Here is a 23,556-nt window from a genome sequence, read left to right as displayed (position 1 = left end):
TGGAAGAGCCTGGCTTAGTACCAGGCCAGGCCAAAGCTGCAGTCTGCCTCCCCACCATGCCTTCCTGGGGTGCACACAGCGGCGAGAGCTGCCACCCCCTCCCTGTGCCAGGTACCCCCAGACAAGCCGCTTGTGGTTCTGTCCCATGCCCCACTTGAGGGAGCTGAGCGTGCGTGCATGTGCGCTCGGCCCCCCCCCCCCCCAAATAATTGTTTCTCCCTCCACCTAACCCTAACCCTGCTGCCTAGCTCCATGCTGTTGCATCCTCATGCCCCAGCCCCTCCGCTGCCCAATGCCACCTGCTGGAACCTGGGGCTGACCTGGGCCCTCTGCCAGCTCGGGGCTGCTCCGCCCTGGCTCAACATGCTGTGCTCTTGGGCGCATGTATAAACACTGCACTTAGGAGAAATAAAACTCTGGCACAAACTACGCTGAAGTTTATTACTCTGTACTAATTGCATGTGTAGATGCACCCAGTGAGAGCAGATCTAGGCTGGAAAGAGCTTTTGGATACTCCACCATGCACTATAGAATACAGTATGTAAACAGCAATAATATTTGTTATGTATTTATAATGAAATGTGCTGTGTAAGTAATACTGTTGATAGATTTCAAGGCTAAAAGGGATAATTACAATCTTTTTGTCTGATTTCTAGCATCAGACAGGGCAAAAAAATAAACACAGGGAACAATGATTTTTGCTTTGAGCTTAGTAACTTGGGGTTAAACTAGAACTCACTATTTAGGACAAATAGGTTGTCTTGATTGAGAGACTTCAGGCTATGGAGACGGGCTAATCAGAGAAAGGGAAAACTAGTGGTTAGGATACTGTTAGCACTTGAGAGCCCAGGTGCAGTCCTCTCCTCTGCCACAGACTTTCTGTGTGTCCTTGGGTGAGTCACTTAGTGTATATCAACCCTACTTAATGGTGTAATGGTCTAACTGTGCAAATGAATTTATCATGACAAATTCTTAGTAGTGTGAGTTACCCTCCCACTACAGGCTCCCACAGTCAGACTGCTTCTGCTGCCCAGGTTAACTTGCTTAGAACTGGCTCCACTGTCTTGACACATCACTGACTTGTGTATTATATTCATACCCTTCACTTCAGTTGCTCATCTTTAAAATGGAGATGACAGTATGCCTTGCCTCATAAGGGAGTTGTGAGAGTAGGTATATTGAAGTCCTTGAGGTGCTCAAGATACTGCAGGAGTTGTCGCCAAGTAAGGACCTAAGACACAATTATCCTTCCTGTTAAAAATTTGCTCCTTATAGCCATTCTGGATTTGTCTGGCTTGACCCCCACCCATTGGATCTAGTTATGCCTTTATCCGCTAGGTTAAAGGCCCATCTCCTATCAGAATATACATCCACGTGTAGGTATTTACAGACCATGACGAAGTCCTTTCTTAACCTTGCTTGCAGTAAGATCAGCAGGTGTTTAATACGCCTGTGCATAACTCATCTGTTCATACCCTTGACTGAGTATCATAATGAGGTCTTGCAACATAGGCTGCCTTTGATGATTTGAGATAATTGATCAGGGTTGTCCAGCCAGCAGTTTTGCAGCAGCTGTAGCTATTTCACTCACTTCACTTCCTCTTTGCTTCTAACTCAGCCTATCAGCATTCTGCTCACCTGCTCACTCCAGGCAGGGAACGGTTTTTGAAGGGTGAGTAATATATTGCTTGTTTGTCATAAGCATCCATCTCCCAATGCTCCTGGATAATGTTGTAAGGAGGGGAGAGGCTTTCTGAGCTCTGTAACACTAGTTGTTACATCTAAACAAGGACAGGGTTTGGGGATGGATGTGTCTGCATTGTTTTAGAGAGCCAGATAAATCAATCCTAGCCAAAAGCAGGTGAGTGGACAAGTTACCTTGATTGCTGTTGTTGTATCTGAGTTATGGTAAAGCAAGAAGCTAAGATTCAGGACCCCATTGCGAAGGATATATGGGGTAAAGATATTCCTTATCTCAAAGACCGTAAAGTCTTGAGAAGTGGTGGATTTTCAGGAAAGTTTTGCCAAGTCAATGTTATTCTCTTCTACATTTGCTTTTCATGTAGCCGACAATGCCAAGCACCGTTTCCACCAGTGCCGGCACAACAGCACAGCCCAATGTCCTCCCAGGCATCTTCCGTGACCGGCCCACTGCACTCAGCCTCCCTGACTCCACTCTCCGCAGCCGGAGCTGTGCAGCTTCCATCTGCAACATCGCCCAGCCAGCAGCTCACGCCCGATGCATTTGCCATTGTGGAACGTGCACAGCAAATGGTGGAGATGCTATCAGAGGAGAACCATGTTCTACGGCAGGAGCTGGAAGGATACTATGAGAAGGCAGACAAACTCCAGAAGGTAGGTGGAGGGTACTCTCAGGGTGTAAAATAGGCAAGACCCTTCTGCACTATGTGTAAAGAGGAACAGGTAGTGGAGACAATGGGGAAGAACAGCTTATTTACACAACAGAGATACTGCCGTGACAGCTTTGTCAGCATATCTATGTTGGTAGAGAACCCTGGCGGAGAAAATGCATGTGCTGGCTGAAGGTGTTTTTAGCTATCGTAGCTATAGCCAAACAGCACAAGCTAAGCCAGAAGAGCTCCTTTTTCTGTTAGCACAGCTGCATCCACACTCAGCCAGCAAAACTTTGGAGTGCAGCTCAAACCCTACGTAACCCTTAAACTGAGTCCCTCAAACTGCTTAACGCAGCCTGTGGTTCCCTGTGTCATTATCACTCAGCCCCAGACACAAGACAAAGGCTGCCATGTAGACGCCTTCATCACAAAGACAGAAGGCTTGTCATATTTCCTTTTGTTGGAAACATTTTTTTTTACTTTGCACACATTATCTTAATGCCAATCTTAGGGAACCCCCCCTTCAGTAGTCATCTTGTCAGTCTGCAGAATCTGAATTTAGGGTATTCTTAAGCCAGCACCTAGTTACAAATGTAGCATAATCAGTAGCACATTGTACAAAATATATGTAGTAATTATAACAAAATATGTCTAGTGTTGTAGTGCATATTTGAATAGGTTTGCAATAAGCCCACTCTTTTTTAATAGAAATATAATATACTGGAACCAAGGGTTGACTGATGTTTTGGGATTTGGTTTCACATGTTTTTACACTACACTACACTACACTACACAAAAAGGTCCCCTAGAATCAGATCATGGTTGTCAGACATCTCTATCAGCAGCCTGATTTTTAGAGGTGATTTCAAAGACCCCTGTATGGATTTAGATCTCTAAACCTAGGCTCCCCTGTTTGAAGGTGTTGGCTTTAACTCCTGGCTCTCACATCATATGTAAAATAATAAAGCAGTGCCTTTGTTCAGACATCTTTTATAGGGATGCTTTTGTCATATTTTCAGCGTGCCCTGCAAAGTGAATGAAGCTCTTTTCAGTAGGAAGGATAAGTGTGTAACTAACTGCCTAAAGCAACAGAACAACAATAGGCGATAACAGAAAAACAGAGAATTGAGGGAAGCTGGTGCTCTTTAAAAATCAGACTCAGTGCCAAAAATGGGTACTTTAGGGTATCTCTTCTCCAGGATAATATCTGGCGGCTTAACTCAGCTAGAATTTTGAGGGCTGTTTTCAGTAACTTAATAAATGGTTATGTGCAAAGGCAATAGCCACCATTCTGTGCGTATGCACAAATGATAAACAAGCATGAGCAGCATATACAAATGCAGTGACTAGGCATGAAAAGCCAGGGGGTTATCCAAAGCTTTAAACCCTCAACTGCAACTTGCCCGCCAGTCTCTGCTGTGGATTCTGGCAGATTTGTAATTGGGATCTGACAAGTTTCCTCAGCCACTGTCAGGATAGAAACAGATGTCGCCTTTGTGCCACCATAAACATTTTTATGACAGCGCAAAGTGAAAACAAAAGGACATCCATGCCTTTTGTCATGCCACAAATGTGCAAATTTGTGGCTGTTATTGTGGCATTAATTTGAGCTGCCATTTTGAAGTGGACATCTGTTTGTTTTAAGGTGGGAAAGTGTGGGCAGCATGGACTTACCTGCACTATCCAGCCACCCAAGTAGGTGCTTTCAGGGCTTCAGGATCTGATCTTGAGCACCCCGGGAGAGAATTCTGTTTATAGCCTCAGTGATAGGATCCTGGGATGGATGGGCCGTTGGTCTGACCCAGAATGGCACTTCTTATGTTGTTACATTCATTGGTCATTCATCTAAAAGGGCTCTTTTCTTACCCATTTGGATGCAATGCACAAATGGTGTCAATCTAAATTATTTCTGGGGATGAGGGAGAGCTGTGGGTCTTCAGCAGCTCTACAAATTAATCTATTCCCATAGAAGAGTATCTCACATAGTTGAAGTGATGACGGATTTTTTAAAAAGACATGGAACTTGCTTTGTATTATTGAAATGAAAAAGCTATGTATTTTTTTCTAAGCAAAATATAAATTTATGAAACAAATCAACAATATGAGTAGCAGCCTCCCCACCACTTCTATTTATAGTACAGAATAGAACAAAATAGAATAAAAATAGTGGGGAAAGAAAAACAGACTGTCCATGATGTATACAACTCCTTGTTAAGCACAGATTGTCCCCCAAGTGGTATCAGATTCTACACCATACTTAAATAGATAGTTCACAGTGAGTTACAAGGTAGTGATTAATCCCAGTGTTGTTTGAAATGTTGTCTCATTTTTATAAATGAGCTGTTATCCTTTTTATATCTCTTTTTTAGCTCATTTGTTCATTGCCTTTTTCTTTTTGGTCGAGAATGTTACCTCTTTGAAGCTTAATTATCAGGTTGGCATGGTTTCTATCAGTGTCTCATCATGTAGGTTGTTTGAGTGGATTGGCACTAGAAACTATCAAGGGACAGAAGGGATTGGGTTTTTTGTGAAGGAAATTGCAGTGCTGCTGAGAAACATGAGCGTCATTTACTGGTGTTCCTCTCCTCCCACTTTATCATGTTTAAACAAGAGTGGCTTTGATGAAAGTCCTCATTTTATCCTAGAGCAAGCCTGCCTTTGCCAGTACAGCTGGACTGGGCAAGGAGCTTATGTGGTGGAGGGCATTTTGAAAAATGATGGTGTTTAGAGGATGGGATAAAAGCCTCACTTGCTCTATGTAACTGTATTGATCAGATCTAATAAGCTGTTAAACTACCAGGATGTAATAGTACATTAATGTCATTGCAGTAGGAACTTTATGGAGCCAGGGTGCTCAGCCCCTGGACCATGGGCAAGATATGGCCTGTGGAGCCATGTCATCCAGCCCATGGGACTCCCCATAGTTCCAGAAATTTGGTAGCAGGGGAGTGGTGCCAATCAACACCGCTTTCACTTCCCTGCTGCCAAACTTCCAAGCCCGGTACACCTGGATCAGCCCTGATGGGGCCATTCCCGTGCAGCTAGATTGGACCCAGTCAGACGGTTCCCATGCAGCACTGCACTGGGGCCAGCACTGCGTGCCAGATTGGTCCCATGGACCGGATCCTGTCCGTGGACCGACATAGCATCGCTTATCCAGCCTGTGGGACAAAAAGGTTGGGCACTACTGTTATAGTGCGTCAAAGAGTAAAAAATTAACACAGGAAGATAGTAGTGTTTGTGGAATTGACAGTTGTGATCCAGTCATGATGTCTGAACTTTAAAATGGATGCTGCATAATTGGAGAGGATTCGGACAAGAACTACAAGAACAATCCGAGGTCTGGAATACCTGCCTCTCCGTGAGAGCGTTGGAGAAAAAGCTGGACTCAAATGATCCCGGCTAGGTATGCATCAAGCCTCCTTTTAAAGACCCCCACGGTAAGAGCCAGCACTGCTTCCTTCGGAAGTTGGTTCCAGCTCCTAGCCACCCTAACTGTGAAGTAGTTCTTACAGATGTCTAATCTAAACCTACTCTCCAACAATTTATGGCCGTTATTCCTTGTTATGCCAGGGCATGCTAGGGGAAACAAGGCCTCTCCCAAACCCTTCTGGTCCCCCCTAGAGAGTTTATAGACTGTGGCCAGGTCCCCCCTCAGCCTTCTCTTGTGAAGGCTGAACAGGTTCAGGTCCCGCAGTCTTTCAATGTAGGGTCTGCCCTGTTGTCCCCGGATCATGCGGGTGGGCCCTCCTTTGGACCCTCTCCATGTTGTCCACATCCCTCCTGAAGTGGGGCGCCGAGAACTGGACACAGTACTCCAGCTGTGGCCTGACCAGTGTCGCATAGAGCGGGAGGATCACCTCTTTGGCCCTGCTACAGATGCACCTGTGGATGCATGACAAGGTGCGGTTAACCCTTCCAACGTGACCTCGCATTGTCGGCCCAAGTTCATCTTGGAGTCAGTAATGACTTGTCAGTATTGAAACGCATCCTGTTTTTGCTAGCCCATCCCTGTAACCTATCCAAGTCTTGCTGCAGTCTTTCCCTCCCTACTAGCGTACTCACCTCACCCCAAATTTTGGTATCATCAGCGAATTTAAACAGGATGTTTTTCACCCCCGCATCCAAATTGATGATGAAGAAAATTGAAACAATTTCTGAAGATAAAGGACTGATTAATCTGGCAATGGGCATAGCAGGACCCAGTATCTGGAAGCTGAAATTAGTTAAAATTAGGTGAGAAATAGGGCACAAACTTTCAACAAAGGAAGTGTCAGGACAATTTTGACTTCAATGTGCTGGCTTCTGTATTGTTTGAAGACTAAATGCAGATGGAATATCTTTCTAAAAGCTATGCCCTCAAGCAGCCAGAATGTTTGGGGTTGATTGAATTGCTGAGTGAACTCTTTTGGCTTATGTTATAGATTCATAGATGTTAGGGGATGGAAGGGACCTCACGAGATTATCCGGTCCAGCCTCCTGCACTTGAGTAGGAAAGACGACTGGGGTCAGATGACCCCAGCAAGATGCACATCCAGTCATTTTTTAAAGATCTTCAGGGTAGGTGATTGTACCACCTCTGGGGGAAGTCTGTTCCAGACCATAGGCACTTGAATCATAAAGACATATTTCCATATATCCAATCTGAAGCAATCTTCAAGCAGTTTGTGTCCATTGTTTCTTGTCTTCCCTTGGGATGCCTTGGTGAATAGATGTTCCCCCAGACCCTAACATATGCCCCTTCTAGACTTATAGGCTGCCACCAAGTCCCCTCTAAGTCTTCTCTTCTCCAGGCTGAACAATCCCAAGTCCCTCAGTTTCTCCTTGTATGGCCTGCTCTCCTGACCTCTAATCATGCGCGTGCCCCTCCTTTGTACTCTCTCAAGCTTCTCCACATCCCTCCTGAAGTGTGGCGCCCAGAACTGAACACAGTACTCCAGCTGCGGTCTCACCAAGGCCAAGTAAAGTGGAAGAATGAGAGCCTTAGTTTTGCCTGAGATGCACTGGTAGATGCATACCATTGTTTGATTCGCTTTGCCAGCTACAGCAGCGCTTTGGTGGCTCATGTTTATTCTGTGGTCTGTCACGATTCCCAGGTCTCTTTCAGCTGTGGTGCTGGTGAGTGTAACACTGCCAAGCCTATAAGTGTGTTGGGGATTATTTCTCCTCAAATGGAGGACTTTACATTTCTCCGTGTTAAACATCATCAGGTTTTGATCCACTCACTTTGCAAGCCTGTCCAGGTCAACCTGTCCTCAAGTGTGACCACATTCTCGCATAATTTGTTGACGTCCATAAACTTTGCCAGTATGCTTTTAACATCCGAATTCAAATCATTGATGAATATGTTGAAAAACATTGGTCCGAGTACTAAACCCTGAGGGCTACCACGTTGTCACCTTCCATCTTGTTGACTCAGTTCCGTCTATTAATACACTCTGGGTCCTACCTCGGAGCCAGTTACCTAGCCACTGGACCATAAAGTAGTTGAAGCTGCAGTTTCCCAATTTTACCATGAGGACATCGTTGGAGACCAAGTCAAAGGCTTTTTTGAAATCCAAATATATGACATCAACCTTATCTCCCTTATCTAGATGGTGAGTTACCTGATCATAGAAGGACAAAGGTTGGTCAAGCATGACCTGCCTGCAGTGAAGCCATGTTGGCTGTCCTGTAGAAGAATGCCTTCTCTTAGCCTTCCAATAATGAATACTTTGATAATTTTTTCCAGGATTTTTCCAGGGATTGAGGTAAAACTGATTGGCCTCTAATTCTCTGGGTCCTCTTTTCTCCCTTTCTTGAAGATAGGCACTGGGACCTCTCCTGAGTACCACGAATCCTCAAATACCTTTGCCATAGGTCACACGATGATGTTGGCCATTTCTTTCAGCCCTCTCAGGTGTAGTTCTTCCAGTCCTGCTGACTTGTAGATATCCAGCCTCTCTAGATATTCCTCCACAAAATCTTCACCAACTACGAGAGGATGATCACTCCTACCTTGATCATCTTGTATCCTGTCAAGCAGGCTAACACCCTTGGACTGATGGACTACCAACGTGAAGTATTTGTTTAGGAGTTTGGTTTCCTCCTGAGTGTCGGTTATCAGCTGTCCCATTTTGCTGAGCAGGGGCCCTATGTTTCCCTTTTTTTCCCTCCGACTTCCTACATATCTAAAGAAGGACTTTTATTGGCCTTGATTCCTGTTGCCAATTTGATTTTAGTTTCTGCCTTTACTTTTCTAATCCACTTCCTACAGGTGTGGGCTATTGTTGTGTATTCCTCCTTGGTGGTAATTCCTGACTTGCATCATTATAAGCTTCTATTTCTGATTTCAGGAGGTCATTGACTTTCCTATTGAGCCAAAGGGGTCTCCTAGACCTTTTGCTGCCTTTCTTATGAAAAGGAATGGATTTCCTTTGTGCTTCAAGGATTGTATCCTTGAAGAACAACCACTCTTTTTGGACTTCCTTCTCCATTGGACAGTGGTTCCACAGGGCCTCGCCATCCAATCTCCTAAGCTTGTGAAAGTCAGCTTTTTTAGAATCAAGGATTTCTGCCCTACTGATGGTTTCCAAGTCTTATGGTAGATGGAGAAAGTGATCTTCTCATGGTCACTGTCACCTAGCTTCCCTTCGATCCTCAGGTTGCTCAGTAGATTATCACCTTTGACCAGAACCAAATCCAGGAGTACCTTACTCCTGGTTGGCCTGTAGACTTCTTAAGTCAGATAGAGCTTGTCAGTGCCAGTGGGGAAGCTTTACAAACGGCCAGATGGCAGAAGCCAGGCTACATGATCATAATAGGTTTTTCTGGCCTTGAAATCTCTGAATCTATAACTTTCTATTACTTTACTCTCATGCATGGAAAACACTTTTATAAGTTCAGGGTGGTAAGTGTTATTGTGAAGCAAAAGCCAACTAAGTAAAAAGTATGATTTTGCAAAGTATCCTGGAAACTTGCAAAAAAGAGGCTGTCTCATGAGGTTTTAAAATGTTCAGTCATTTTTGTTTTTCATCTCCTGTAAAGCAGCCAAGTTTGGATACAATCTCGTGAGAAAAGCTATTTTGGACAGGATGGGAAAGATTCAGGTTGGACAAGGATTCTTTGGGGACAGAGGGTAAGGGATCATATTTGAGCCTGTTTGCCTGTTGCTGTTGGGAAAGAAACTGCTGACCAGTTCTCCATTTGTATATAGGAAAGAGCATAAAATAAAATCTCTTCCCATGCCAGGTGGTTGTCTTGTAACAACAAAGTACTGGCATGATTTCTGTAGAGTTACTTTAAACATGCTTTCTTCCGTGGTCAGAATGTTACTGGTGTCTTGTCCTATGTCAGCTGGGCTAGGAGAAAAGTCCACCTTCCACAATGAAATTAGCTAAAAAATAATGCTGCTTCCCGGAGCCCTTGCTTTTAAAACCAAAATAAGAAGTTAGGATGATAATTTGAGGTAGGACTAGAAAAGTGTTTCAGAACATACCAGCTCACAGGGGGCATCTACATGAGACACTTATTGCAGTTGCCTCGTTAGCTCCACAGTAAAGCGTTACCATCTACATGTACGGAGCTATTAGACTGGAGTAAACTAATTAACTTCACCGGAGGTTAGTACTGCCTGACACAAGTACCATCTTACAGGGAGTTATTTACTCTGCTGCAACACACTTATAGCCTCCTACTATAGCACCCTTGTGCCTCATCCAGCCCCTCTCCAGCATATTGAGCCAAGGTAGAGCAGCTCCAGGCTGGCTGGTTGACCCCCCTAAGTCCCCTGCCAGCCAGGGGCTGCACTGCTCAAGCTCAGTGTGCTGCAGTCCCAGGTGCACATGTAAATGCTGCTTCCGGGAGCACTAAAGTCCAGCATGAACTGTGCCAGAGTTTATTTCATCACACTAATTTCACATGTGATGCACCCACTATGTAGAAGGGTCATTGTTTTCTTCATGCCACAGAAGATTGAGTGTCACTTGAGAAGCAATGGACAGGAGGTAGTTTTTGTTGGCAAAGGCATTTTTAAAAAACTGACTACTTATAATGATGTAAAACACATAACACTTGGTAAATGATCAGGAAAGCTGAATACGTGGTGTGATTCTTGGCAAGTTTGGGGCCTGAACCAAGTTGGATCTCCTTTGTTTCCATTAGGAGATATTTTATTGACTTTTATTGACAGCTTTGGATCTGTTCCGTTATTTACCATACTACTTTCCATCATAAAGATTTGTACATCTTGAGCATCTGAATAAATTGAAAACTGGAAGTCTGTGGAAATGGCTGAGTTTCTCCTACTTCATTCCGTATCAGAACTCTGCCAAGTTTCACATCACGCACAGTTCTAAATATTCCCAAACTTTATGGCAAATCTGGATGATGAAGTACGAGTCTATGTTGCTTTCACATGGTTTCAGGTCATCTTGCAAATATTTTTCATTACTGTGATACCAGCTGGGTTTCTACTTTCCAGTGCTGCAGTTGGCAGCAATAAGTCCAATAGCCGCATCCTCCCTACAGGGTTCTCATGGCTGCATGAAGTCTATTGTAAGCAGAGGTGGACTCAGATCCAGTGCCCAGAAATCATGAGTCAGGCCTAAAATGTCATGAGGTTGGCTTAAAAATCATGAGATTTTAAAAAATGAATACTGTCTTCTTGGTATTTGTTTACTGGTTCTTACAGCTACCTTTAGGCTTTCCTTAACAAATGTGAGGACTGGAAACATAGAGTCCAGCCCTGAGTTGGTGTAAGTCAGTGTAGCACCATTATTTTCAGTAAAGCTGTGGCAGGACACAGGCTAAAGCTCTGGTTGTTACTTTGTATTTATTTTCAGAGAGGGCAGGTTAGACATGCTAGTCTGAAGTCTGGCAGAAGGCAGAGTAGAGGTGCACCTTACAGGCTGAACCAGAGATGCATAAGCTTTCATGAGCAAAAGCTCACTTCACTTAGCAGCTGATGAAGTGAGCTCTTGCTCATGAAAGCTTATACATCTCTGATTTAGTTGGTTTATAAGGTTCATATCCATCATGTCTTCTTTTTTTTTTTTTTAATAGATATCTCTCATCTCTGGACTCTACAAGCTCGTTATCATAGCTGAAAACCACACCCTGCACTTAACTTTCCTGCTGCCACCCTTGGATCCAGCCTGGGATCTAAGTTTGTAATATAAGTCTCTCTTTGTAATAGTCTACATACCAAATCTAGGCATCCAGGAGTTGGCGAAAGTTTGGATTTGAATCCCATTTTCAGAGTGAAGGGTGTTGAAACTTTGGGGGTGGGTTTTGGCTTTTTTTTGCTAAGTGCAGTTCTGTTCTCACTTATACTGGAGTAGCTCCTTTGAAAGCGATGGATTATAGTGGTGTAAAACTGATCACAGTTGGTTTACGTGGGGACTTGGTGTTCACAGCTGAGTTTTTCATCTGGGAATCATCTTTCATGGTCAGGTAATAAACCTGCCTCTTCAAACCCTTTCTAAGATAAAATGCAGCCCACCCTATTTCCTTAGTACCTTCCCTCCCAGGGCAGCTTTCAGGTGAAGGCCTTTGTTGTTGAAGAAATGGAAAGTGAAGGAGAAGGTGAAGTTGTTATGCCACACTGATCTCCACTTTGACTTTGTTCAGAAGCATTTGGCTAAGTATTGCGTTATGCTGTTGTAGCAGGATGTTTTCGGCGTGGGTGGGGAGTTGATTGCTCGTTGCAGTAGGAATGTTCAAACATGCACAGGGATCAGCTTTGTCATCTGTCTATGAGAAGTCTTATTATAGAACCGTATGCTTATGTGAAACTTGGAACACTCTTCGGCCCTGACATACAAAACCCCCTTTGAAATGTTCCAAAGCGAATGTCAGAATGATATGCATTCCTGCCTTGCTTTAATGAGAGGTCTCTCTCCTTTCAGTTTGAAATAGAAATTCAAAGGATTTCAGAAGCCTATGAGGGCCTGGTCAAGACCACCACTAAGAGAGAGTCTCTGGACAAGGCTATGAGAAACAAGCTCGAAGGAGAAATTAGGAGACTTCATGATTTCAACAGGGATCTCCGTGGTATGTGAAGCTCCTTACAGCTGTTTTCACCCCAAGTGACATGTTCTTATCTCTCCAAAATTATCAGGCTCCACGTCACCAGCCGCAGGCTTTGGACAAACAGTTTCCTGAGTGTTCTAGGTAAACCCCTTGAGAAATCAACCTCTTTTCTTTGGTAAGGGACAAAACTACTGTTGTCCCCCTGGGTACAAACATACATGAAAAACAGCTTTAAGCAAAAGGTTTTTGTTTTAGCCCTTAAAATACTAATTTAGTCCCAGGATCACCAACGTGTAGATCTCAGCTATCTATAAGGACTTCGGCAATAAGCTGTAGCATAGCATAACATAATATTGAAGTGCTTTATAGTTACAAAGGGAGGGGAGTCATTATCAGGGCTTCCCTTTGAGTATCAGAAATTAGGAGGCACTTTTTTGCATGCAAATGCAAGTGCAAATTGTAGACTACTCGGTGAAAGTGCATGGATTCTTCTCCAGTGGACACCCTTTAAAAGGTGAGGCCATGTTTGTACACAATACAGAAGAGAAGCTGGCAAGCTTTAAAGGAGGTGAAGAGTTAAATTACAGCTAAGGCCAAGGGAGTGAAGGCAATGTAGACTGATCAGTGCCTGATTGGAAGTGAAAGGAACCATAAGCATGTGCAGAGGGAGTCACGGTTCCAAGCAGAGCTTTGGCTACATCAATAGCTGCTGCTCTTCAGTGAAGGTCTTTCCGTGGTGACATACAGAGCTGCTGGCCATAGCACAACTGCCTTTGACCTTAAACTGTGAGTCACCCCTGTGTAAACCCTCAGCACAGTGCCTGTGCACTATTTCATCATCCCATTATACCTAAAGCAGGGGATATAAGCATTGGGTCCATGCTAGCTGTTACCATGGAGCTGACTTTTACATACAAACCACAAGGAACTTGTCCACGCTGCAGTGGTGGCAGATCCTAGTGAGGATGCCCGTGCCCTGCCCACCCATGCCTGCTGACATTCTCCAAACCTGAGAGCTTGCCTTGGAGGCTGGTCTGGGCTCTTCGTCAGTGACCTCTTAGTCCCGTCAGAGATGGAGGGTCTAAGAGCAGGCACAGAGGCACAAGCCTGGAACAATCTCACTGGCATGTGTTCAGGCTTGGAGTATGCTTTTGAGCACAGGTGGGAAGGGTGGTCTTCAGTGGGACTCACTGAGGCTATGGTATAGGCAAGCTGGAGAAATCATATGCTGCAGTTCAGGGCACATTTTGTGCTCAGGTCCATCATATTTCCTGGATTGTTGATGTTGGCCTCATCTCCTGAAAGCTAGAGAGGCTCAGATGGGAAATGGTGTGCAGGTTTTAACAGTAAGGATAGCAAATGGTTGGAACAGATTACTAAGGGGATGAGGTGGTTTTTTCATCACTCAGCATCTTTAAATCAAGTTCTGGGACAGATTCTTAGTCAGCCATAAGTTACTAGGTTTGTTGTAGAGTGAAACATTATTTGCATTATGTAGGAGATCAAACTATTATTATTAATCCTGTTTATTATAACTTCCTAAAGGCCAACCAAGAAAGGAGCCCCATTGTGCTATGAACTAGAAGATCTAATTATCTCCTCTGAACTGAAAATCTATGAAGGCGTGAATTCTGCCAATCAATAAACAGTTTGTTACCAACTAGAAAAAAAGGCTGTTCTTCTGGAGTGTGGGGTCTCATGCTCCACTCATATATACTTCAGTCTCCTCCATTTTAATATCTCCCTTCTCAGGATCTATTTATAGCATCCCACTGGCATGCATCTTATTTTCTTGGTTGGCCTATAATTTTATATACATATATTTATACTTAAAGTATTTCCTGTTTATATGCAGAACGACTTGAGACTGCCAATAGGCAGCTAGCCAGCAGAGAATTTGATGGGCATGAAGATAAGGCAACAGAGGGCCTTTATGCCTTTCAGAGTGAGTACTGCATTAATCTGTTCTGAAGATATGGATTTGAGCTGGAGTAGAGGATGCTTAGCTATCATTTTTATTGCCTTTGTGGTTTGGTTTTACTCAGTTAATTTGTCATGTAACCCTACTTAAACTACAGATTGGACTGCATATAATGTTTTTCTTCTGAACAGCGGGAGCTCATGGTAACAAGAGTTAGCTTATTTTGTATAAATATTTATAACGTAAAGTGTTGCTTGCAAGATAGTTTCTTGGGACGCATACATTTTGGCAAAGCCAAGTTTTTCAGCTGGGCTGTATCCAAAGTAACCTCCACTGACTTTATTGGGTTTACCTTGAATTGATGCCAAAGTGAATGAGAGAAGAATCTGCCCCCTTTTCATAAGGGACCGGAGAGACAGCAATCCTACAGTTTCTCATGATATCAGGAGCATCCACTTCCTGCAAGTAAGAAAAGTAGTAGCTGTGTGTTCAGGCTCATTGGTATTTTAGAAATTGAAGGACCTCCAAATAGTCTTAATATTCCAATAACTCCAATCTATAATTTAGCCTGTGGATATGTGATTACTATTATATGTTTCTAATAACATTAGGCCTTATTGAAGGTAAATCATGTACCACACCATGCTGCAGATCTATTAAAAAACAATCCTCTACTAGGACCTTGGCCAGGGAGATATCAAACAAAAATATCCTTCTCACAAAAGAGTTTGGGCCAGATCCAGAAAAGGATTTAGGCTTAGTTGTAGTTCATGTGTGTAAGCCAGAGTGAGCCATCCACAAACTGAGGAGGTGCCAGAGGGGCCATACAAGCCTAAATTGTCACTGGTACATTTACTTAGGTGCTGAAAATTCTGCTACGTGCCACAACTGCCACCATCTTGGCTGGGCTGAATGTCTCTGTCCCTTATTGTCTGTCTCATGCCATTTGAGATTCACACACTACAGGGACTCAGGCAAACCTCCCAAGTTCACACAGATTGCAGCAGATTTTGCAGTAGGAGTTAAGCTGATCTCTCTTACTTCTGAGAATGCTCATTAGTCCAACTTTAGGTTCCTAAGGCGCTTTTCAGTATAAAATGGAAGCACCTAACCTAGGTAGCTAAGTGATTTGGATCACTTCGTATGATTCAAGTGCCTAATTTCTACCTAAGTCCCATTTAGATGTCTGTAGAGTTGATTCAGATCTTGTTTGACAGAAAACCTCAGACAAAGCTTCCTAGTGATTGTGATAGGTATCCCCAAGCTCAGCGTGCTGTGTGTTGTGAACCCTATTCTGGGGTGCTGAACCCACCTCATTCACTGTATGGGGAAGGTGGGCATTTGGCAATTCCACTTTGAGAGCTGGGTGCTTGAGTGCCTTTTGGATAGAATCCTAACACGAAAGGAGTGTACTTTACGTACTTAATGAAAGCTTGCTAGGAAGCAGATATACTCTTATGTGACTGTGGATTCCACAAAGTTAAGAATATTTAAGGAGAAAATTTCTCTGCAAAATGACATTTTATGGTTTAAGGTTTATTCCCTTTCCATGGCTTCTGTATCAAATTGGACAAGTTTGCAAGGCCAGAGAAGCAGGGGGAAGGGAAGCGGGTAGCAGATCCTTCACTCCTATAAAACATCTTCACTTAAATGATGTCAGTGGAGCAATGCTGATTGACACCAGCTGCGGATCTGACATAGGGTCCCCATCCACTGGCCCAGGAAACTCCACTTTGGACTTGAAGCTGTACTGCATTCTTTCTGACTCATGCAACATCATCAGTAACAAAGATGCCACTATGGGAAATCACTGATAATTTGGTTGTTGATGCACAAAGTAAAGGAGAATCTAGCTCATTTTTCCATTGCTGTGCTAGCACTTCAGTGTTAACCAGTATCAGCAGTAAGTTTTGCTCTGAATACAGAAAGTAAATCTGTTGTTCAAGTTTTATAAAAGTACAAGATCTATAAAAATTCCCATTTTTTTTATATAGGTTTCTCTACCCTTTGGGCAATTTCAAGCAGGGCCAGTTTGCCCCAGTGCAGATGGCAACTTGCAATGACTCTGCCTTACTACATCACAGGTTTATACCCATGCAGCTATACTCAGGGCTAGCATTGGTGGCTAGCATTTCTAGTACAGATAGGGCCACAGTCTCTTGTCTGACAAAAACTCTGCTTCAAAACATGCTTTTACCGGCACATTCATAGCAATAATGATGTAACCATGTGCTGCACGCTCTGCATATAACTGATATCAACTCACAGCTTAAGGACAAGTATAGCTATTTGAGATCATATCACATAAAATGGCATGGATGCTTGGAGTGTCCGCTGGTCTGTGCTGAGAGCTAAATGTTGCTACTATGATGGAAAGTGTTCCTAAAATAGAGACAAGGGGTTCAGAATTCTGTTTTACTATTTATGTTTTCTGGACAGCCACAGCTTGTAGAATAAATAGCTTTATGATAGTGTTGATCAACATGCTTAAGATCCCTGAAGCATTTAGATTTTTCCAGATGTACTGGAAATCCCCTTGGCTAGTCAGGTTTGGTAGGAACTGCCAGTGTCTTTATACGTGCTCCGGGAGTGGGAGGCACTTTAATTTGAGCAGGTCTCTGGGGCCACTCTAATTAAAGTGCCCATAGTGTCTTGTATATTCAGCATCCTACACTTCAAAATGGTGGCAGGGGTGCTTTAATTAAAGTTGGATAAGCTTTAATTTCAGTTCCCTGCCACCATTTTAAAGTGCAAAGGCACTGAATACACAAGATGCCAAGGCTGCTGGAGCAACCTAATTAGCGGATTTGAGCAGACTAAATTAATCGAGTCTGCTCTGACACGCTGCGATTACAATGCATCAGAGCAGGTATCCTATATATCTACAGGTACCTTGTGTGACTGTGACTGCTGACCAGGTATTTTTGTGAGTTCTTCCTCCAGGACAGAAGGCAGTCACATTGGTGTCCCATTGCAAGTGAGGTTCAGTGGTTTGCAGGCTTAGTTTGAGGACCCTTTTGCGAAGTGATGTAGCCCAAAAACTGAAAGTACTTTGTATCTGGGAGGTTAAATTCCAGCCTGATAACCCTCAGCACAGCTTCATTTACCCCTAGATCTTGTTATTTATTTAGATTTAAAGAATAATTTTTAAAATCTTTGGCATGCTCTTGGTGCTGCAGCACAGTGTTCTCAACTCTTGTGATTTTATCATGTGTCTCATGATACTTAGTGGTTTTCTTAGAGTAGCAGTAATTTTCTAGCCATCCTGAGTGGGAAGAACAGTTTGAAAGAACTTTAAACATCCAAACACCAGAAGACAAATAAAGAAAGCCAGCATATATTATTTACTAAATGTTATTATGTTCAAGCTAAACTCATGATTCTGGGGGCCTGAACTCATGAATTTTAAGTCTTTCTGGTGGATAATACTGTAAACACAGTATTATTTTCCAATAATACAACTGCAGTAAAACCCCTGAAGCACTGAAACAGTCATTCAAAGAGGAACTCCTACATTGCAGGATACACTAAGATCACTTCACCTACCAACTGTTTAGAAGTGTTGTACATCCTTAAACAGAAATATGGAAGCAAGAGGTAAAAAAAAAAATACACCCGTTCTTTTTGTAGTAATAACACCACAGTGATAGTGTCTACCTCAATGTACTGGGGACACAAATGAGTGGTAGGGGATGTGCTGTAATGAAAAATGTCATGATTTTGCCTGGCAGAAGGCAGGGTAGATTTGAACCTTACAGATTAACTCATAAAATAGGAAGCACCCCTCTTATTAGTTCTTCTCCCTTATTGGTGCTTATTCATTTGTGTAAAGATTGGTCATTGGGTAGAGGTGCATTTTAAGGAGGGACCTTAAAGCAATTTACCCAACATGGCTCAGCTAGTCTGTGGTGAAAAAGGGAATGAAACCTAGGTTTCTTACATCTAAACTTAGCATCCTACCAGCGGATTATCCTTCTGTTCATTTTCCAAGAGAGTATAAATGGCCAAATTCTGCTGTAGGGTATGCTCTAGGGCTAAGTACAGACATTCAGAAAGCCTGAACCTGAATTGATTCAATCTTTGCAGGTTAGTCTGACCTGTGTAGATTGAACCGAGAAGTAAGTGAACAGATATTCACCTTTGATTTTGGAAATGCAGCCATATACTTGCAGTGGCTCAAGCTGAAGCTGGGGAGCGCTAGAACGAGCCCTCCCTTCCCTTTGGCAGTGGCCAGAAAGCTGGAGGGAAGCTGAGTTGGAGGGGCGGGGGGCATGGCCAGGCCTCAGCAGGCTGCTGAGTATGATTGGGGAGGGGTTTAAATCCCCACCCTGGCCTGTAGGTCCCCAGCCAGGGTCTGCCTGGAGGGAGAAGAGTGAAGCAGCCCCTGCCAGGTTTGTCTCCGGAGGGAGGGACATGGCCAGACACTGGCCAGGGCAGCGCTTCGGGCAAAGGGGAGGAAGGAGGGGGATTAAACCCCCCTGCCTCCCCCCTCTCCCACTGGCATGGAGACCCCAACTGGGGTCTGCTGAGCTTTCCCCCCACTAGCCACTTTTGCGGGGAGGGGTGTGGCTGGAGCCATCCTGGGCAGCAGCCTCAGGTGAAGGGGAGGGAGGGGTATTAAACACCCCTGGGTGCTACCTCGGCTGGCTCGACCCATGGCCCCCACTGCGCAAGCAGCCCAGTGGGGTGGAGGGAAGCCAGGCAGAGAAACATTAACAGCTTCCATGCTGAATCAGAAGTACTCACTTCTGGATGATTTCTCAATCACATCCAACATCTATTTTTCAACAAGTGCAGGGTTTCATTCTGTTTCAATTCTCTTAGCTTCCAGCTGCTAATTCTAAAGACATTGCCTTGGGACCTTGTCTTTCTGGAGCATTAATTCCTGTAGCCATTTAATCTTTCATCAGTCTTGCAGTCCCTGACATGGCAAGCTTTCTGATGAGCTTTGTCACATGCGTACCAGTTGTAATTGAAACTGCAGGAGGAATTAAGGGAGGTGAAATGTAATTACCTCTGTTGGAATTCAGCCAGGACACAGGGGTTAAACCTGCTGCTCTTGTGAAATGTGTCCTGGATCTTTAGTATCTGATTTTCAAACTCCCAGGAGTCGGGATGGCTGTGTGCGCAGCTGCCTTCCTTCTAGGGATATGTAGCCACTGCAACTTTGTGTGGAGAGCCACAAATTGCACCAGGCCCTGACCAGCAGCCCCAACAGGAGGGTTATGGAAGGAATATGGTCCTCATATGGCTGAACCTTCCTTATCCCTAGAAGCAGGCATGAATTAGCTCCAGTAAAAGGAGGGCCCCACAAACAGAAACATGGCTGTTCCTCACCCGTCTCATGCACTCTTACCTCACCGCACTCCTCCAGTGGGCTCCTTAACTTGATCCTCCCAACTGGCCTAGCTAAACTCTTGTTCATCCATACTGTTGTCATGTTCCCCTCTCACTGCGAGTTACACCTGCCTAAATGAGCGAAAGTAAATACTGGATTTCTCAGTGTTACTTTGTTACATTGAGCCACTCAGAGACCTGGAGTTTATAATCCAAAGGTCCTGCCTTAATGTGACTGGTTGGCCTAGGCACACAGCCTAGCAGTGGGGGTTGAAGTGGTCATCCTGCTGCTCTCAGTACTCTGCCTCTTGGGCCACGTCCACACGAACGTGGATGTTTGTTTCCCCGGAGACAAGAAGCAGCGGCGCACCTTATCAAGTGGCGCACCTTGTGCCACTGCTGCTTGTACCCGGGGAATACCCATGCCACATGCCGTCTGACGCATGGCAGGTTACCCTGGATGGGGTAGGGGAGACTGGGGCCAGCACAGTTGCCTGGGGCTCACGGGGCCTCAGGGTGGGCTAGGGGAGACTGGGGCCAGCAGCCTTACCTGGGGCTCGGGGGCCCTCAGGGAGCTGCAGCTGCGGTGCTTCTGCAGCTGGGAGCCTGGCTATCAGCCGAAGTGGGACTCCGGCAGGCCAGACTCCAGTTTTGGGTGGTGTATGTTGCTGCCACATGCACTGCCTCTCTTTTTTTAAGGCATGGGGTCACCGCCCCCCCGCCACTGCAAGGTAGCAGCATGGGGAACACCTGCGTGTGTGGTGTGTAGCACCACAGATGGGTCTGCAGTGCCACATACTGCATGTCTGCACTCATCTGGACACGGCCCAGGTGGGTATTCAGACCTTCAGTCTCTGGACCTGGCAACCTGGCCCTATTCACTTAGGGGAAAAAACTCATTTAAAGCCTTGCTCTGGGCTTAACAGGTTCTGATGAGTGAAAAACTCATGTGGTGCTTAAAAAACTTTCAGACATAGGTTTTTGGAGCAGGTGAAACAATCATGCTTGAATTGCAGTATCTTCTAATGGGCAGTTCGGGTTCATTAATACTGCATTCATCCCACCACTTTCTCCCCCCCTTTTAGTACTGGCATTCTGGCATGCAAGTTTCAGCATCCGAGTGGCCTTTTTTGCCCCTGTGACCCTTTGATCCCATCAGTTAGACCACTTTGTGAAGGTCAGACCCTGTGAACTGGCCAGATCTGGGCTGGAGCTCGATGGCAGATTCTTTTACCCAACACATTCTGCTGAATTAGTCACTCCATGAGGAGACTGGCAACAGATGCAGCATTGGATTCCAGTGTCTGTAGATGCCTCAGGACAAAGCTCCTCGGGGAATTTGCCATGTCAAGGACTGGAAAACTGATGAAAGGCTAAATACGTGCCTCAGATTTCACTTAAGAAAGACAAGGTCACAATATGGTATCTTCAGAATTAATAGCCTGTAAGTACAGAGCAATAAACCAGAACTAAGCACCACATTAGTGTAAACAAAATTGGATTGTGAAAACACTGCGGGGAAATGTAGATCAATGGTTTCAGCAGAACCTTTGGGGCAAGTTATGTTCTCAGTTTCATGACTTGATTTCAGTGAATTCTAGAGGAAGCAAAAATGTTTTGAAGGCTTTACTTGGTATGATTTTGCAGCTGGTAGTTTGACATAAAGGAGAGCAAAAGTCCTGGATTCATTGACAGAATCTCTAAATTATTTGTATTTATTAACCATCAGATATACCTAATAAATAATAGATACTACAAGCTTGGTAAATGTGCATACAGTATGAAATGATTCTAGGCAAATACAAGCATTTTACAAATAGTATTTTTTTATAGTTGGTTACAAACACATCTGTATTATGTATTAGAAATGGTCATGAGCAACCTATTGATGTATTGTACTCTCTGACTTAACTATTTATTTAAAATGTATTGATCATTTATTACCTATTTATAAGCTGTATATACATAACACTTGAATAAACAGGTGCCTCATTTTGTTCCTGGGTTGATCAGATTTAGGGTCAAAATTTTGCCATGATATACAGTTCCAGTCTAAGTCAAGGTAGGATTTGGTTCAAGCTCCTGAAAATAAATCTTGAAAACAAACTACTTTGTTTTCTTACCTTTGGATTGTGGAGCGAATCCACAGTGAATGTATCTTTCTGTACAATGTTTCTAAGCAGAGCCAACAACAGTGGCCTGCTGATAGAATTATATTTTATCACAACCCAGAGTAGTGTTTGGGAAACACTGAAGTCTGACCATTGCAATCAGGGAATTTGAGATCTCTGTGATTCTAACATTGGGGTAGGTAAAATATGGCCCGCAGGTTGGATCCGACCCACCAGGCGATTTTCATCTGGCCTGTGTGCGGGTGCCTACCAATTCGGTGTATCCAGCCTGGCTCCAGGTTGCCCCTATTGTGCTTGCATGAGACTGAGCCCCGCTTACTCCCCCAGGGGCAGCACATACTGGGAGGAGTGGCAGTGGTGGGTGGGCAGGGGAGAGAGATGGGGACAGTGGACAAACAGGAAGGTAGGCCCACATGATGGAGCTGAAGGCCTGGCCACATGCAGCCCTGGGGCTCACTGGGACCATGCACCACTGGGGGGCTCCAACTGCTGCTGCTGTTGGCAGCAAGAACTATGTGCATTGGGGGAGATGTGTTTGTAGGGGGGTCCCCCCACACACCCCAGCATTCACAGACACACCCTCCCCCCACACACACCCCAGACACCCTCCCACTCTGCAAACCCCACAACCCCTCCGCACACACCCACAGTCCCCACAGACCCCATACCCACCCACACATCCCTACAAATACACCCTCACTAGTCCCCCATACTCCCCACACCCTCCTCCACAGCCCACATACACACACGCACCCACACCCTCCCCTACACCCCACATACACACACACACATGTACACCCACAACCCCCCACAAACCCCATACTCCTCACAGCTCTCCACCCCCCCACCACAATATACAAGAGTAAGACTTCATTTTGAGTTATAATGCAATCACCTCTGTATATCATGCAATACACACAAATCAGGACGACAATATTTTTTTAAATAAAATTTATTGTAGATATTTGATTTTTAGTATATAATTTGGGGGTTTTTTTCTGGTTCCAAGATGGCAAACCTGCTTCCCAAGAGGAATACTTCCAGGGGCAAGGGGAGGGATGTCCGGTGGCAAAGGTCAGGTGATAGGGGCAGGACTTCCAGTCCCAGTGTGGTGACAAGGGGGCAGGGCACCTGTCGAGGAGTGAGGCTACCCATGTGGCCCTCAACAGTTCACCAAAACTCATTAAGCAGCCCTCCAGCCAAAATAATTGTTCACCCCTGTTCTAACAGGATCCATTAACAACAGCAGGATGTGGACCTGTTTGAATAACAGAAACTCCTTTGGAGGCATAGCTGAGCGCTGTGCGAAACGGTTGTGTTTTGATTTGGCTTCAGTTTCAGCAGTTTTGGAGGACAGTGATTCATTTCAGTGTTTTGAATCACTCTTCTATTTTGTTTAGGCCAAATCAGTTTCAGTGATTCGGCTCTGCCAAATCTCCTCTGAATCTCTTTTGAATGAGCAGGGAGCAGAGATCTGTGTCAGGGTCTCCGCACCACTACTGCCCGCCCCATGCAGCTCCACATCGCTGGGGTGGGCAGCAGTGGTGAGGAGACCCCAGCAAGTATCTCTGCTCCCCTGCGGAGCCAGGTCGGGTGGCAGGGATTCCCCAGCCCCCTGTTCGGTTCCTCAGCTGTTTGATTGCCCTGCCTCTGGCTCAATTCCCAAACTCCCACTTCGATTCCTCAGCCCACAGTTTGATTTCTCAACTCTCTGATCATTACTCCAGCTCTTCGTGGGGGGTACAGGCCCCAGATCTGTGCACCGGGTTTCAGCAGGCTGCCGCTGCAGGCTGGGGCCAGT

The 23,556-nt window shown here is 44.7% G+C and overlaps 1 protein-coding gene across 9 annotated transcripts in view; it reads left to right on the top strand.

Annotated features, from left to right (window-relative positions):
• The window catches only part of AMOTL1 (angiomotin like 1), a 165,460-nt gene that overhangs the window by 104,841 nt on the left and 37,063 nt on the right, over positions 1–23,556 (top strand). For all 9 annotated transcript variants that reach the window (XM_090030460.1, XM_090030455.1, XM_090030441.1 and 6 more), the window contains 3 exons: positions 2,067–2,355; positions 12,242–12,386; positions 14,221–14,310. In XM_090030460.1, the coding sequence (XP_089886586.1) occupies positions 2,067–2,355; positions 12,242–12,386; positions 14,221–14,310 (524 nt within the window). The remainder of the gene's footprint in view (positions 1–2,066; positions 2,356–12,241; positions 12,387–14,220; positions 14,311–23,556) is intronic.

Source organism: Crocodylus siamensis, chromosome 1 (genome assembly GCF_052110815.1).
Source record: "Crocodylus siamensis isolate JL-2025a chromosome 1, ASM5211081v1, whole genome shotgun sequence".
Taxonomy (NCBI): domain Eukaryota; kingdom Metazoa; phylum Chordata; order Crocodylia; family Crocodylidae; genus Crocodylus; species Crocodylus siamensis.
The sequence above is the reverse complement of the archived record's forward strand: the minus strand, read 5'-3'. Positions and strand labels throughout refer to the sequence as shown.